The sequence below is a fragment of the Zootermopsis nevadensis genome, unplaced genomic scaffold (assembly GCF_977971745.1).
Source record: "Zootermopsis nevadensis isolate Lab colony 2312 unplaced genomic scaffold, Znev_1.0 Znev_ptg000027l, whole genome shotgun sequence".
NCBI lineage: Eukaryota > Metazoa > Arthropoda > Insecta > Blattodea > Termopsidae > Zootermopsis > Zootermopsis nevadensis.
Genome location: NW_028259159.1, coordinates 472,217 through 484,925, shown reverse-complemented (window position 1 = coordinate 484,925; position 12,709 = coordinate 472,217). Strand labels below are relative to the sequence as shown.

Genomic DNA, 12,709 nt, shown 5'->3' with positions numbered 1-12,709 from the left:
TATAACGCTGAATGATAAGACGATTAACAAATAATTAGTTAGAAAGGACGTGGAAGGAAATGGTCGTAGCACAGTTTTCGGTATTCTGCTGTCGCAAAGGTGCCAACGAAATTCACGAAACATCATTGTATATTAGGATCTCCGGCTATCTAAAACGAGGATTTCCTGAATACGAAACGGGAGTGCTATGCGCTTGTTACCATTGTTATATTTTTTAGTGTGTGGCTGTACGTTCTTGGAAGTATGCGCGCCCGCACGCGCGCACACACACACACACATTCTTCAAAAAACCCACAATGACTCGAGCGAGATTCGAACCCATGTCCCAGGCTGAGCAGTCACTGTGACCTGCACCAAACCACGGCCACGCTCGGACCGGATTAATTTGCTTCTCGGTTTACCGAGAACCGTGTTTCTTTCTTTGATATAAGAACCTGCAACTTTAAATAATGTTTTTATGAGCTTCATGCTACCAAGGATAAAATTGCATTTCTTCACGATGCAATATAATGATGGGTTTCGTATGATTCTCATACTAATCAGATATTTGTAAGACTTGATATTTCCTTAAACAGCCTTTACATTTTACTTTATATTTTGTATGTTTAATACGTTTATGTTTGTCTATTCTTTAGAATACCTTGAGGGATTTGAAGCTACTTAGCAATAAAAAAGCTATGCTGCTTTTGATAGAATAAATATGTTTTAAGGCAGTAATGGCATCAGCATATTCAAGTCTTGAGAAGGACTAAATGAGAAATTAGCTGGTTTTCGTATCTGAATGTTGGCTCTCCTGGACAAATAATTGAATAGATTTGAAATACACGTCAGGAACAACATTAGGCACCACGCCAGGAATCATCTAACCTTAAAATCCGGTAAATTGAATTTGTTATCTTTCATGTTATGTGCTGTTCACTCTTATTGTATGAGTTAAATTAGAAAAGAATGGAATTTATGTACACTCGAAAGATCCTTAATAAGCCTAAGCTAGGGATGTAGAGCATACCATAGCACAAAGACAATACCTTTTCATAACAAATGTAAATTACATTTAGAATACATATTAGTTACTTAAATAATATAATGTTAGTGACCCATGTATAGCGTTTGTTTGGTATGGTAAGAATTTGGGGATTATTCATAGGCTGTTTATTTCAGTTTTATTGGATAAGGTTTTTGTTGGAACATTTGTTCATTAGTAATGGCACATAACTGTAGTACCCTCTGAATCAGTTTTAGCTTGCTTTCTGTCATATTGCTTATGTATGCTTTTATTTTATTTATTTTGTAGGGAAAATAATGGATGCAGTGGACCTATTTCAAAAGCTTACAACTGGTGCGAAGTTTAATTTCAAGAAATATTCTGCGGATGCTCAGAAGCTTCAGGTTAGTATAGGTTATGATATGAAACCTTAAATTCTTGTAATGTAGGCATAATTATTTATTGTTTGACTTCTCTGTCTTTTGTTCTCTTAACAGGTTTTGAAATCAAAGTGTGCACCTGTCTCTCCTGCCACAAGCATAAAAAAGGAATCAAAAGAAGAGACCTGTAAATTAGAAAACACTGTCAACTGTGAAGCTTATGAATGGAGTGATACAAATAATGAACTAACATTACTTGGGTCAATAAAGGCAGTTAATGTTGGAAGTAAGGTCAAGAAAAAGAAGCAATTACATACGGAGGAATTACTTGAGAAAAAACTTGCTGCTCAACAGGAAGAACAGGTTTTAATTAACATAGTTTCAGGTTTCAAGTAAAATAGGATATCATTCTGCTTATTTTAATTATGTTTGCAATGACAATTCCTAATTATATAATCAAAAATTATGCACAAATCATTTTGTAACCATTTTTATAAGTGAATAACTAGAGATATTAATGCTGTATAGGGATATCACTGCATATAACACATTAACGATACTAATAAAACATTTAATAAGCACTTCTGAAACATTGATAAACTTTAACAAGACAACACAATTCAACAACCCAGAAGACAGTTAGCTTCAACTGACAACTGTCAATTGCATAAGGAAGGCACTATATCACAAAGTATGTTATCTAGCTGTATCCACATTTAAATGTCTCTCTCTTATTTTCTCCATTATCAGTAAAAATATCTGTATCATTATGCTTGAGTTTATTGATTTTGTATAATATTTTAAAAAATAATTTGTAAGTGTAGTTCTCCATATGTTGGTGGCACTGTTACATTTTTTCTCGTTATCATTCTTCCTTCAACTCGCAAACTTTTACCATTACCTCTCCTGCTGTAACAGCATCATTATATAATTGAGGATTTAATCTCTGTAGTTCAGATCCATCTATAACACACAGCTGTTTTGTCCATATTGTAGAATTGTTCTATCCATAACCGTGAAGGATACAATGACAAAGACTTCTGCCTACCACAAATAATTAATACCATATATGTACAAGTATGTAATTCTCATGTAAATGATCGTATTTCTTAGATTTCCCAGTTAAGGAACAGATATCATATCTCTGTGATTGGGCGAAGTGTTCCACCTCTGATAGAAGATTTTAATAAGTTACAAGAGGTGTTCAAACTTTCATCATCATTGATACAGAACCTGCAAACTGCTGGCTACACAGTTCCAACTCCAATTCAGATGCAGGCTGTTCCGATAATGCTTCAGGTATGAATTTGTTTTATGAACACATTTAGTGATTGTTAGCATTCTGCAGTGAGTAACTGATGAAACCATATGCTGTACAAGCAGAAAGAGAGCCCAAGTACTAGATTTTGCATAGTAAAGCTAGAGACTTGGGTTTTAAGGTGTTTAATTGTCTCAAGTATGACAGATACTACAGTGGATCAGCATAAGTCAGTACATAGTGTTCAAGTGGAAGCAATTATGCAGCATTGTAATCTTGTGGCTGTCTCATTTATGTTTTGCTGTCATAAACCTTTCCCCTATCATGGACTCTACAGGTCGACATCTTTGATCTGCTGTTCCTCAGTTGCATGTTTTGAATGACTTGTGACATATGTATGCTGGGAGATGAATGGTTTGATAGCTGAAATCTCACATATTTCAGAGGCTGAACAATGTTGTCTGCTTAAAAAACTTTCTAAGGATTTAGATGTGACATTCCACTCTTTGTATTGAACATTTGATACTTATTTTCTTTCATAAGTTGTGGTACTCCCATGACATTGAAGATATTAGTTGTTGTCTTGTGAATTGTGATACCATATGGACTTGTTGGTGATTACCCACAACATTTTGTTTTGTGTTTCATATTTTTATTTACATTCCTATAGTTCAAATACTCAACATTATTACTGTGGTCTTTACACTGTTGTATGTCTTGTGTGTCAATATCAAGTCCTTTTTTTCCTCCTCAAATTCTGACTTTTTATTGTTTGTCAAAGTGTGAAGTGAAACTTGAATAGAACTGATTCCTAAAGAAATTTAAACTCTTCACACTGTTCTGTAATAAAATTAGAAGTATACCCAAATTTCTGCCCAAAGTAGATCACTTTGCCTGTTTGTTGCAGTCAGTTGTGTACAGAATGTTTAGATTGTTGTAATGTTACGCAATGTAATGTGATGTCTTTATGTTCTACAGAGTCGTCAAGTGTTGGCATGTGCACCTACAGGTTCAGGCAAGACTGCAGCCTTTCTTATACCAATCATCCACCACCTAGTAGGGCCCAGGAAGCTTGGTTTCCGTGCGGTTATTGTTAGTCCTACAAGAGAATTGGCCAGTCAGACATACAGGTTATATAGACTCTGGATCTTTTTTTGTTTATCACTTTGTAGTGTATTACTGCTATTTATCAGTCACGAAATTGGAAAGGGTAATGCTGACTGTGACATATAGTATTTAGCACGCTTGTTTCTCCAGCCTAATCAGTCCTAATTAATGTTTTTTACATCTTCCACATCACTATAAACAGCAGCAAAAATGTTGTTTGCAGATTTGCACTTAGAAATGTTACATGTCTTTATAGGATGTTCTAGTAAAAAATATTTCTTTTCTTCTCATATTGGAAAACATTCTTCATGCATGAGATCTCAGGCTTGCATGGCAGTGAAGATGTTGTTGGTAGATTCCTACAAATTCAAATGTGTTATAACTAAGATGACCAACATCAACATTTCTTAATACAGTTTACTTGTCAGATCCAGAAGTTTGTTGATTGTTTGGCTTCTTAAGAAGTGTACATTTTTCTTAGATTTTAAAACAAACATTTTTAAATAAAATAATATAAAAGCAATTTTAATTATAAATTTCTGCTTACAGCTTTAGAAAATCTATATTGCAATATCTGTTCCAGGTCAGGTGGTGCCCTTAGAATGCAATAATGATTTATATTGGTGTGGTCAGGTTCTAAAGTTACAAGCATTATTGGCTGCATTTACTGTAACTTGTCATTGCTTTAGTTAATCCTGACCTATTTCAGTTATTTTCTGTGTTCAGCCCACATACAAAACTCATATTTCAAATTGTTTTATGTGTTTATTGACATTTTTAACAAATGGAATGATGTGCTTCATAGGGAATGTGTGCGTCTTTCTGAGGGAACTGGCCTGAGAAGTCATATTATTAGCAAGGCAAGCCAAGCTGTGAACAAGTTTGGCCCTCAGTCTTCAAAAAAATTTGGTATGAATATTTCATAAAAACTGATATTTACTTGTCTTAATCTGTGTTTATTATAGGAGATATTCAAGTGGGTGTGCATGCCATAGGGAACACCCTTGCATTTTACTCAACACATAACATGGCTGATGTAAAATGTTCTCAAATGGAAAAATGTTGTAACAGGGGCCCAGAGTGTCTCATAAGTCCTGGACCGTAGGAGAAAATATAGAAAAATTTAAAGAGGGAAAAGTTATTACAAATTATATGTTTAAATCCTAGGTGTTTGAACTTTTCACCTAGGACAAGCCATTACCATAATATACTCTTTACAATATCAATAATAAAAGTTGTGATGATGTTGCTACATTGACCATACAGCAAAAGGGAGTTATGGCTCTAGAGTAGGGAGTAAGGGGAAGCAGTAGGAAATACAGTTCATGCAGGAGTTTCTGAAAATTCAGTGTTAATTTTTGTCTTGAAATAGGTACAACCATTGTCAGTAATAGAGGGAAAATTAATTTAAAAGCTTTTATGTAGCTTATTAATGAGACATACTTCATTTTAATTTTCTTCTTAAAATTCAGGTATGGCTTATATACACAAACAGGGTTTATATTTACAGAAATGTGGTATGTAGTGAATTACCTCTAACATAACATGTCAAGAACTGTTTAAAAGGTCCTGGCACTGACCATCATGGTTCACATAGTTTCTGCTTTACTTCTTTCAGTGAGACCTTTCATTAACAAGCATTCTGCATTGTTTTATTTGGTTGCAGACATCCTTGTGACCACTCCCAACCGAATGGTTTATTTGCTGCAGCAGGAACCACCTGCTCTGTCATTAAACAAGTAAGGGTATTTTTATTATTTTCCTTAGTCATTCCAGACAATTTCTGGGTTGGTACCTTAATAATATAAGCCACGTCTACATGCTCCCATATTATCTCCACTGTGCCAATTTTGATCTTTGTCTCTCTTTTCATTCAGTGTTATGTAGCCTTTGCAATTGATATTATTGTTAAATAAACCAAGAAAGATCTGCACACATATAGAATACTTTAATTTATATATACACATTGTAAAGAAGAAATATGAACCAGTGCTGGTTTGTAGAAAATCTCCTATGTGTACAGTTTAAAAGGATATTAGCAGTGGTATTTTTTGTTATGGTGTTATTAATGTTTCTGGAGGAAATTATCACCTCAGTCTTCAGGGTAGAAATGAAAGGAATCTGATCAGGCATGGGCAACTTTGGCTCATAGATGAAATTAATTGGCCTGTGTTACTTTTTAAAAGAAGTAACAACATATACTGAACATTGATGTTGATGGAGTCTGGATGTATATTTTCCCAGGTATAATCTATGAAATGGTGTAGGTTGTCCTGGCTTGAGTTCTCCTATATATCTCACATGCAGTTTTCCTATCTCTGACTTGACCTAAACTTCAGCATGCATTTGGTATAATATATTGTATAATTAAACATAAAAGTGTATGTATCTTGCTGTTTCAGTGTTGAATGGCTGATAGTGGATGAATCAGACAAGCTGTTTGAGGCAGGTCCTAAAGGTTTCCGTGACCAATTAGCAGTAATCTACAAAGCATGCGACTCAAGTAATGTGAAAAGAGCCATGTTCTCTGCAACTTATACTGTAGATGTTGCCCATTGGGCTAGGAAAAATCTCAGAGGTTTAATTTCTGTTACAGTTGGCCACAGGTAAATTTAGGTATTTTTGATGTAATACTTAGAAACTTATGATGCCTACTTTCCTTCCAGTGCTTCTGTTTATTCTTTGAGACCGACTGGAATTATAGATTATTAGTTATTTCCTTACAGTGATCCATTTCTCTGCAGTATTGTCACAATACTGAATAGTATAGTTTTCATTGGAAAAACATTGCTGTCTGTATAGTTTTGGGTGTGCTGTTGCTGCCACCCTGTCTATATTCAGTACTGTGAAATATTTTCCCTGAGGTGGAAAATAAAATGATAAATAAGGTGCTGGTATTAAAATGCTTAGAAATGGTTATATACTCATATAGAACAGTAATTACTTTTAATTACCATAGTATTAATTTAATATTTACATAATTTTACATTCCACACTGCCTCTTCTGGGTGGTTTTTTACTACACATGAAATATGTGTCACTGTGTGCCACTGGTTATGTTCTGTTCAGGTACAGGGAATGTTGCACATGGTGCTGTTTCAATGCAAGGAGCAAACTCATAATGAAGCAAATTAGATATCCGAGAAAATATTTTCATTCATAATCTTTACAGTAATGTCTTCACTGATATGGTAGTTTGCAATTCAGGAAGTTAAAATATTGTATGGAAATTAAACTGAGATGTTTGAATGCAGCTCACATAAGGGAATTTAAAAATTACAGTGTTACTGTGTAGAAGGCTATATTTGAAGTGCATTTTATCCTTCTTCATTCACTTTGATGTCATCCATTTCTCAAATGCTTTAATATTAACATACATGTTTGTTTTTAGGAATGCTGCTTCTGATAATGTAGATCAAAAATTGTTGTTTGTGGGCAGTGAAGCTGGCAAGATGGTGGCATTACGAGAACTAGTGCAGAAGGTATGAAAATACAATCCTGCGTATAAGCAGTGAGAAAAGGAAAGCTTATTACTTACTTACACTAACTTCATGGACTGTAGCAGTGTGAAAATTCTCATTGAAGTTAGATTTCATCAGTTACCATAAACACATGGTAATCTGTGAGCTAAATTGCATTTTATTGTTTGATTATAAACTCACATTACCTAAATATAACATTAATGACACAGAATTTGGAGGTCTGGAGGTCATTGCAGTATGAAGGTAGACTTCATGAGTTTTGCTCAGAGGTTGTCATTTTCAGTGAAAGTGATTTTGTATTCCTGCGATATTTATGTCTTACTGGGTATATTATTCACTGTTTTACTGATTTGAGAACTATCACTCCAAGTTGAATTACTAAGGAAGTGTAAATTACGTATTGTATTCTGCAGACATTACAGGTTTTGTCTAAAGATAAAAAAAAATTATTAAAATTGTAGAAGTTACAGTAATTTCACTTCAGGCATGCCTTTTCTGTAAATTATAAGCCAAGTATCTTATATCATGAAATTAGTGAAATTTATTTTAATTCTTTGAGAGTGACAGGTTGAATGTGGAATACCATATTTGAAATACATCTAGAAATCCACTAAAATGTATGTAAATAATTTCAGTTTTGCAATTTTTTGTTATGAAAATGTAATAAATGTAGGTATTTGTATTGTGTTATGTAATTGTGACAGCATATGCAGTTGCAGTCATTTTATTGTTGTAAATGTAGTTCATGAAACAAGACTTGAAATATCCATGTTTAGTGCATCAGTTTTCAAAAACAGAAGATTAAATGAAAGCTATGTTTAAGTAATAGGACTGTATCACTCACTCTCACACTCTTCCTATTTTAGACCATTCATTCAAATACATTTCAGTTAGCTTTAATAGTTTTCTGGGTACATCAGATTTAGTTGGAATTTGTACATTACTTCTTTTCTTATTGAGTAATCACAGTTTTAAGGCTATGGATAGTTGGTATACTGGTGTAATAAGGGTCCACTGTACTTGGGCATACGTTTTGTAACATTTTTATTCCAATTTAAGCTGGGCTTACCAGTATGTATTCTAATCTAAGAATGAAATTAAACTTTATTCCAGGGGCTTACACCACCAGTATTGATTTTTGTGCAAACCAAAGAGCGTGCTAAAGAATTATTTTCAGAGTTGATCTATGATGGAATCAATGTTGACGTCATCCATGCAGATCGAACTCAGCTCCAGGTTAGTCATGCATTGCAATCTGAACACAACTTCTCTTTGATTTTCTGAAGCTTCCAGTCATAAACTTTTAGCTTAACATTTGTAATGAAATCCTGAACAGGATGTGATTTACCAGGCAGATTCTTTTTGAGCAGTTATGATATATTCAGTTATTCAAATTCAGTTTTAAGTTTATGTAAAGAAATCTTGTATAACACACACAGTTTATGATTTTATACAGAACTTGTATTATTGTGCAGCGTGACAATGTAGTGCGTAGTTTCCGTGGTGGCCAGGTCTGGGTTCTCATATGTACAGAACTAATGGGAAGAGGAATAGATTTCAAGGGTGTAAGCCTAGTAATCAACTATGACTTCCCACCTAGTGCTATATCATATATTCATCGCATTGGTAAGTACAAATATTACATATAAACACACACATTTAAGTCATATTTTTCACCTTACTGAGAAGGTGTAACTAGATCTCAGCCCATTTATTTTGGATATTAATTTATGCATGATTCACACATTGGGTAATTATATATGTAAAATGCAAGGTATGCAAACAGGAAAGAAACTTTGTACCACTATGAAAACAGCATATGTTCTGGCTGTAACTGTTGTGTAACTTGCTAATCTGACAATGAGTTGTTTATGTGTTCAACAGATGTATTTTGTTTAGATTGGGAGTGACTGAAAGTTTGTTAGCTTTAAGTTCTTTTGTCGTAAGGTCTGAATTCCATTACTCTTGCCAAGAGGTATATGATTCAGCATTGGGTATTTATGGTTGAATCTTTCAAATGGAAGGAAATTTAAAAGGAGAGTGTTTTTGGAGGTTCATTCATAAGTACTCACAAGTACAAGTTCCCATAAAATTTGGTATGTTATAGCTACTGAGACAGTGTCAGACCATAGGTTCAGTTTGGGACAAAGAAGACGGTCTAAGAGGATTGTAGCAACATATGATTTTTACCTTAAAATTACATCCTTTTAGGGAAATTATAAAAATAATGGTGTAGCACAAGGGTTAAAGCTCATCTTTATATTGCATATGTAAATTTACTCAACATTCATACATGCATTCTAGATTTGACACAACTACTTTAATATGTTGCCTTTGGACCACAAAGGTTAATGACTGTGAAACATGTGCAAGAACTTTTAAATACAATATCTATGATAGTATAACCATCCATTAGTGCTGTTTTTCTCTTTGCTCTTTTTCTTTAGTTTAGAGCACACTCTGCCACTTGTCACATCCTGCCAGATTGTGGATTAAAAGTATTCTTCTTTTTCCAAGACATTTCCAATTTATGTAGGTCATCTAGATTACAAGAATTTCATTGCTACTCTTTTTTGGCCATTATCCTTGCATTGTGACATGGTTCACATCTTTGAATTAAGTTTAGTGTTTAGAATGTGTTTCATAGAAATAGATGAAATCTGTACTGACATTAATGTTAATGTTATTGTAATGGATTTACAGATATTAATCAGTGATTTAGGAAACTTACTTTTTGTTTGATGAATGGCAAGAATTGACATATTTGTAACAAAATTCTATCCAGTCTCGTTTTGATTGTGATTGCAGTTATGTGTTATTTATTAAATATACCTTATTCTTACAGTACACTTTGCTTGTTATTTTAGGGAACAGGTACGTCAGAAATGAGAATATAAATTATGAAAAATTAAATCTTTTATTTCTTATTGAGAGGTTATAATTTTAATAATATTGCTGAATTGAAATAAGTTACAGGATACTGGCCATGATTACTGAGGCTGAAAAATTTTCAGTTTCAAAAATAATATTGAATTACTTGGTCAGTACCATATTCAGTGTTTCATGACAGTTTAGAGAGATCACTAATTTTAATAGTAAAGATTTAGATATTCAGTCACCTGTGTGGGAGGTGAGAAACCATCCTTTGCAGTAGGTAATTCTCTGATATATCATCACAGGTTACTGTTTTATTTTTTGCATATAGGCAGGACTGGGCGTGCGGGTAGGCCAGGCAAAGCTGTCACATTCTTCACAGAAGATGATACTGTAAACTTACGCAGGTAAATAATTATCAGATTTGTAATTAGTGTTTGTTTCCCTTATTTAATGTCTCATGTTTAATTATAATGAATGTAGAAATTTAGAACTCTCTTAAGAGGACAGACAACTTTTATTTGGAGTGGGTCTTAATGGCATGATGTTTATATTAAATATGAAGAAAATCTGTCAGTTGATTGAAAGAACACAGGCAGGCACATGGTCATGATGATACAATAAGTCTGTTTTTGTATATTAAATAAATAAGGTGACCTATAGATGGAATGGTGATTCATATGTGTGATTTTATAATGATATGTAAAGACCGTTTCCAAAATATACAAATCGGATTTAGCATTTCATATTTCCGAGAATGTTACTTCAGAGCATGCTGCAACTACTTATTTGACAGTAAATTCATGTTGTGCAATAATTTATTTTTGTAAGAGTGCAGACAGTTAATAATTATAAATAATAAATAGGTTCCTTTATTGTAATAAAGATATTGTACACTGCACTATATTTCTGTTTGTTAGAAGCCCTTTTGTGTGTTTCTAAATATTAGTCATTTTTATGTTTTGTATTCTGTATAGAATGGTGTATTTTGTCTTTTCCAGTATAGCTCATATGTTGCGTGAGTCTGGATGTGAGGTGCCTGAGTACATGCTAACAATGAAGAAGGCGAGCAAACGTGCTCGTCGCAAACTGGAGAGTCATGCACCCTACAGGGAAAGCATTTCAAGTGTTCCTGCATATGAGATAGAACGTGTTAAGAATCTCAAGTAAGATTTTATTATAGCATGTAATTATGCCAATACATTACAAAAATAATATTATTGTTTATTTTAATTTTTGACATATTTTTAAGCATATACATTCTGTTGCACTGTAAGGCAAAAGCGGGTCACAACACTCATGATGTTTATGTTCTTTTTTAGGAGAAAAATACGGGAATCAAAACTGAAGAGAGAGAGATCACAGAACACAGAATTGCTGCCAGTGAAGCGGGAAAGATAGCTAGTCACTACATAGGATTTATGGTAGCAACCTTAATTTGTGAAGCATGTAATCATGAATGTGCAGATAAACTGCATAGGACTGATTCACAAGTGTAACCTCACCAAGTAATTGAAGGTCTTTATGTATTTTCTGTAATATCTATAATAAATTATTTATTTTGAATGTTGCCCCTGTTTGCTTTGCCTATAAGCTTAGCCAGGAGGCTTCTGTCCTTCTGTCTCTTTTCTTCTCATTTTAAGTAATTAGGGGTGGAATAATTAGGGAAATAAACAGTGCATTTGAACAGTTTGCCCTTTTTCAGCTTTAAATGCCAACACACCTCAGTGTTCACATATTTCACATGGTACACCTGTTAAATTAAACCTTTCATTTTCTCCAGGATATCCAGTTACCCGTCCCTGTCACTGAGTAGCTTCCCTGGCGTTATGTCTGAGCTTTTTTCATAATAACCATGTGCTGAGAAAACCATATCCATCTTAGGTTTCTTTTATATATTCTATATTATATAATCTAACAAAGCCTAATAATTTACATCTCAGTACCATCACTGTTGCTGGTCTGGTTATCTTTCATCTACCCTGTTTATTACTAATGCCTACTCATCTCTCACTCTCAATTATGTTGTCTGTGTTACCTACCAGCAGAATCAGGTACTACAGATTGCTGTTTGAGCCTGCCACTCTCTATTTTATTTTAACTGGGAAAGACAATAAAATTGTTACTTGCACCATGGCCACACAGAAATGTAATTAGTTGACATTGAGCATAGCATCAACACTGTTTCCGAGTCTTCATTAGTGGCAGAGCACAGAATGATTTGAAATATCTGATGATAAATGTTGCCATATTAAGAAGGGAAGAAAAGTACATAATTTGTGGGTTATTTCTCTTCATCATTCTGATAACACATGCAATGTACTGTAGAGATGAATAGTGCTTCTAGTGATTTGCATACTATTACTTGCTTATAGCAGAGCATGGGAAAGTGACCGACACTCCAGTTATAGAAAGAATCAATTATTGTACATCTTTGTGAAATGGGAGTCAAAACTGGGGGCAATAATTTATGAGGAATCTCACTTTGTCAACTTCAAATAACAAAATTATGTCGACCATTCTTCAAGTACGATTTTTAAAATGAAATTGTTGATGACCAATGCACATGCCATAATAGCAATTCATTTCTCGATTACATTTTTATGCACTTGATTGGTATAAG

At 33.8% G+C, this 12,709-nt stretch overlaps 1 protein-coding gene across 1 annotated transcript; it reads left to right on the top strand.

Annotated features, from left to right (window-relative positions):
* The first annotated feature begins 664 nt into the window (after positions 1-664).
* On the top strand, positions 665-11,652 carry ais (DExD-box helicase 52). Its single transcript, XM_022077668.2, has 14 exons — positions 665-878; positions 1,295-1,389; positions 1,483-1,728; positions 2,479-2,664; positions 3,602-3,753; positions 4,536-4,639; positions 5,397-5,469; positions 6,133-6,336; positions 7,122-7,212; positions 8,326-8,448; positions 8,688-8,838; positions 10,418-10,493; positions 11,088-11,252; positions 11,409-11,652. The coding sequence occupies exons 2-14, from the start codon at positions 1,303-1,305 to the stop codon at positions 11,485-11,487; spliced, it is 1,737 nt and encodes a 578-aa protein (XP_021933360.2). The 5' UTR covers positions 665-878; positions 1,295-1,302; the 3' UTR covers positions 11,488-11,652.
* The last annotated feature ends 1,057 nt before the right edge of the window (positions 11,653-12,709 follow it).

Excerpts from the sequence above, each read along its gene's own strand:
- ais (XM_022077668.2), top strand. The coding sequence starts at position 1,303 with ATGGATGCAGTGGACCTATTTCAAAAGCTTACAACTGGTGCGAAGTTT. Across the intron at positions 2,665-3,601 it reads CTGTTCCGATAATGCTTCAG|AGTCGTCAAGTGTTGGCATG; the intron begins GTATGAATTTGT and ends TATGTTCTACAG. Across the intron at positions 3,754-4,535 it reads TTGGCCAGTCAGACATACAG|GGAATGTGTGCGTCTTTCTG; the intron begins GTTATATAGACT and ends TGTGCTTCATAG.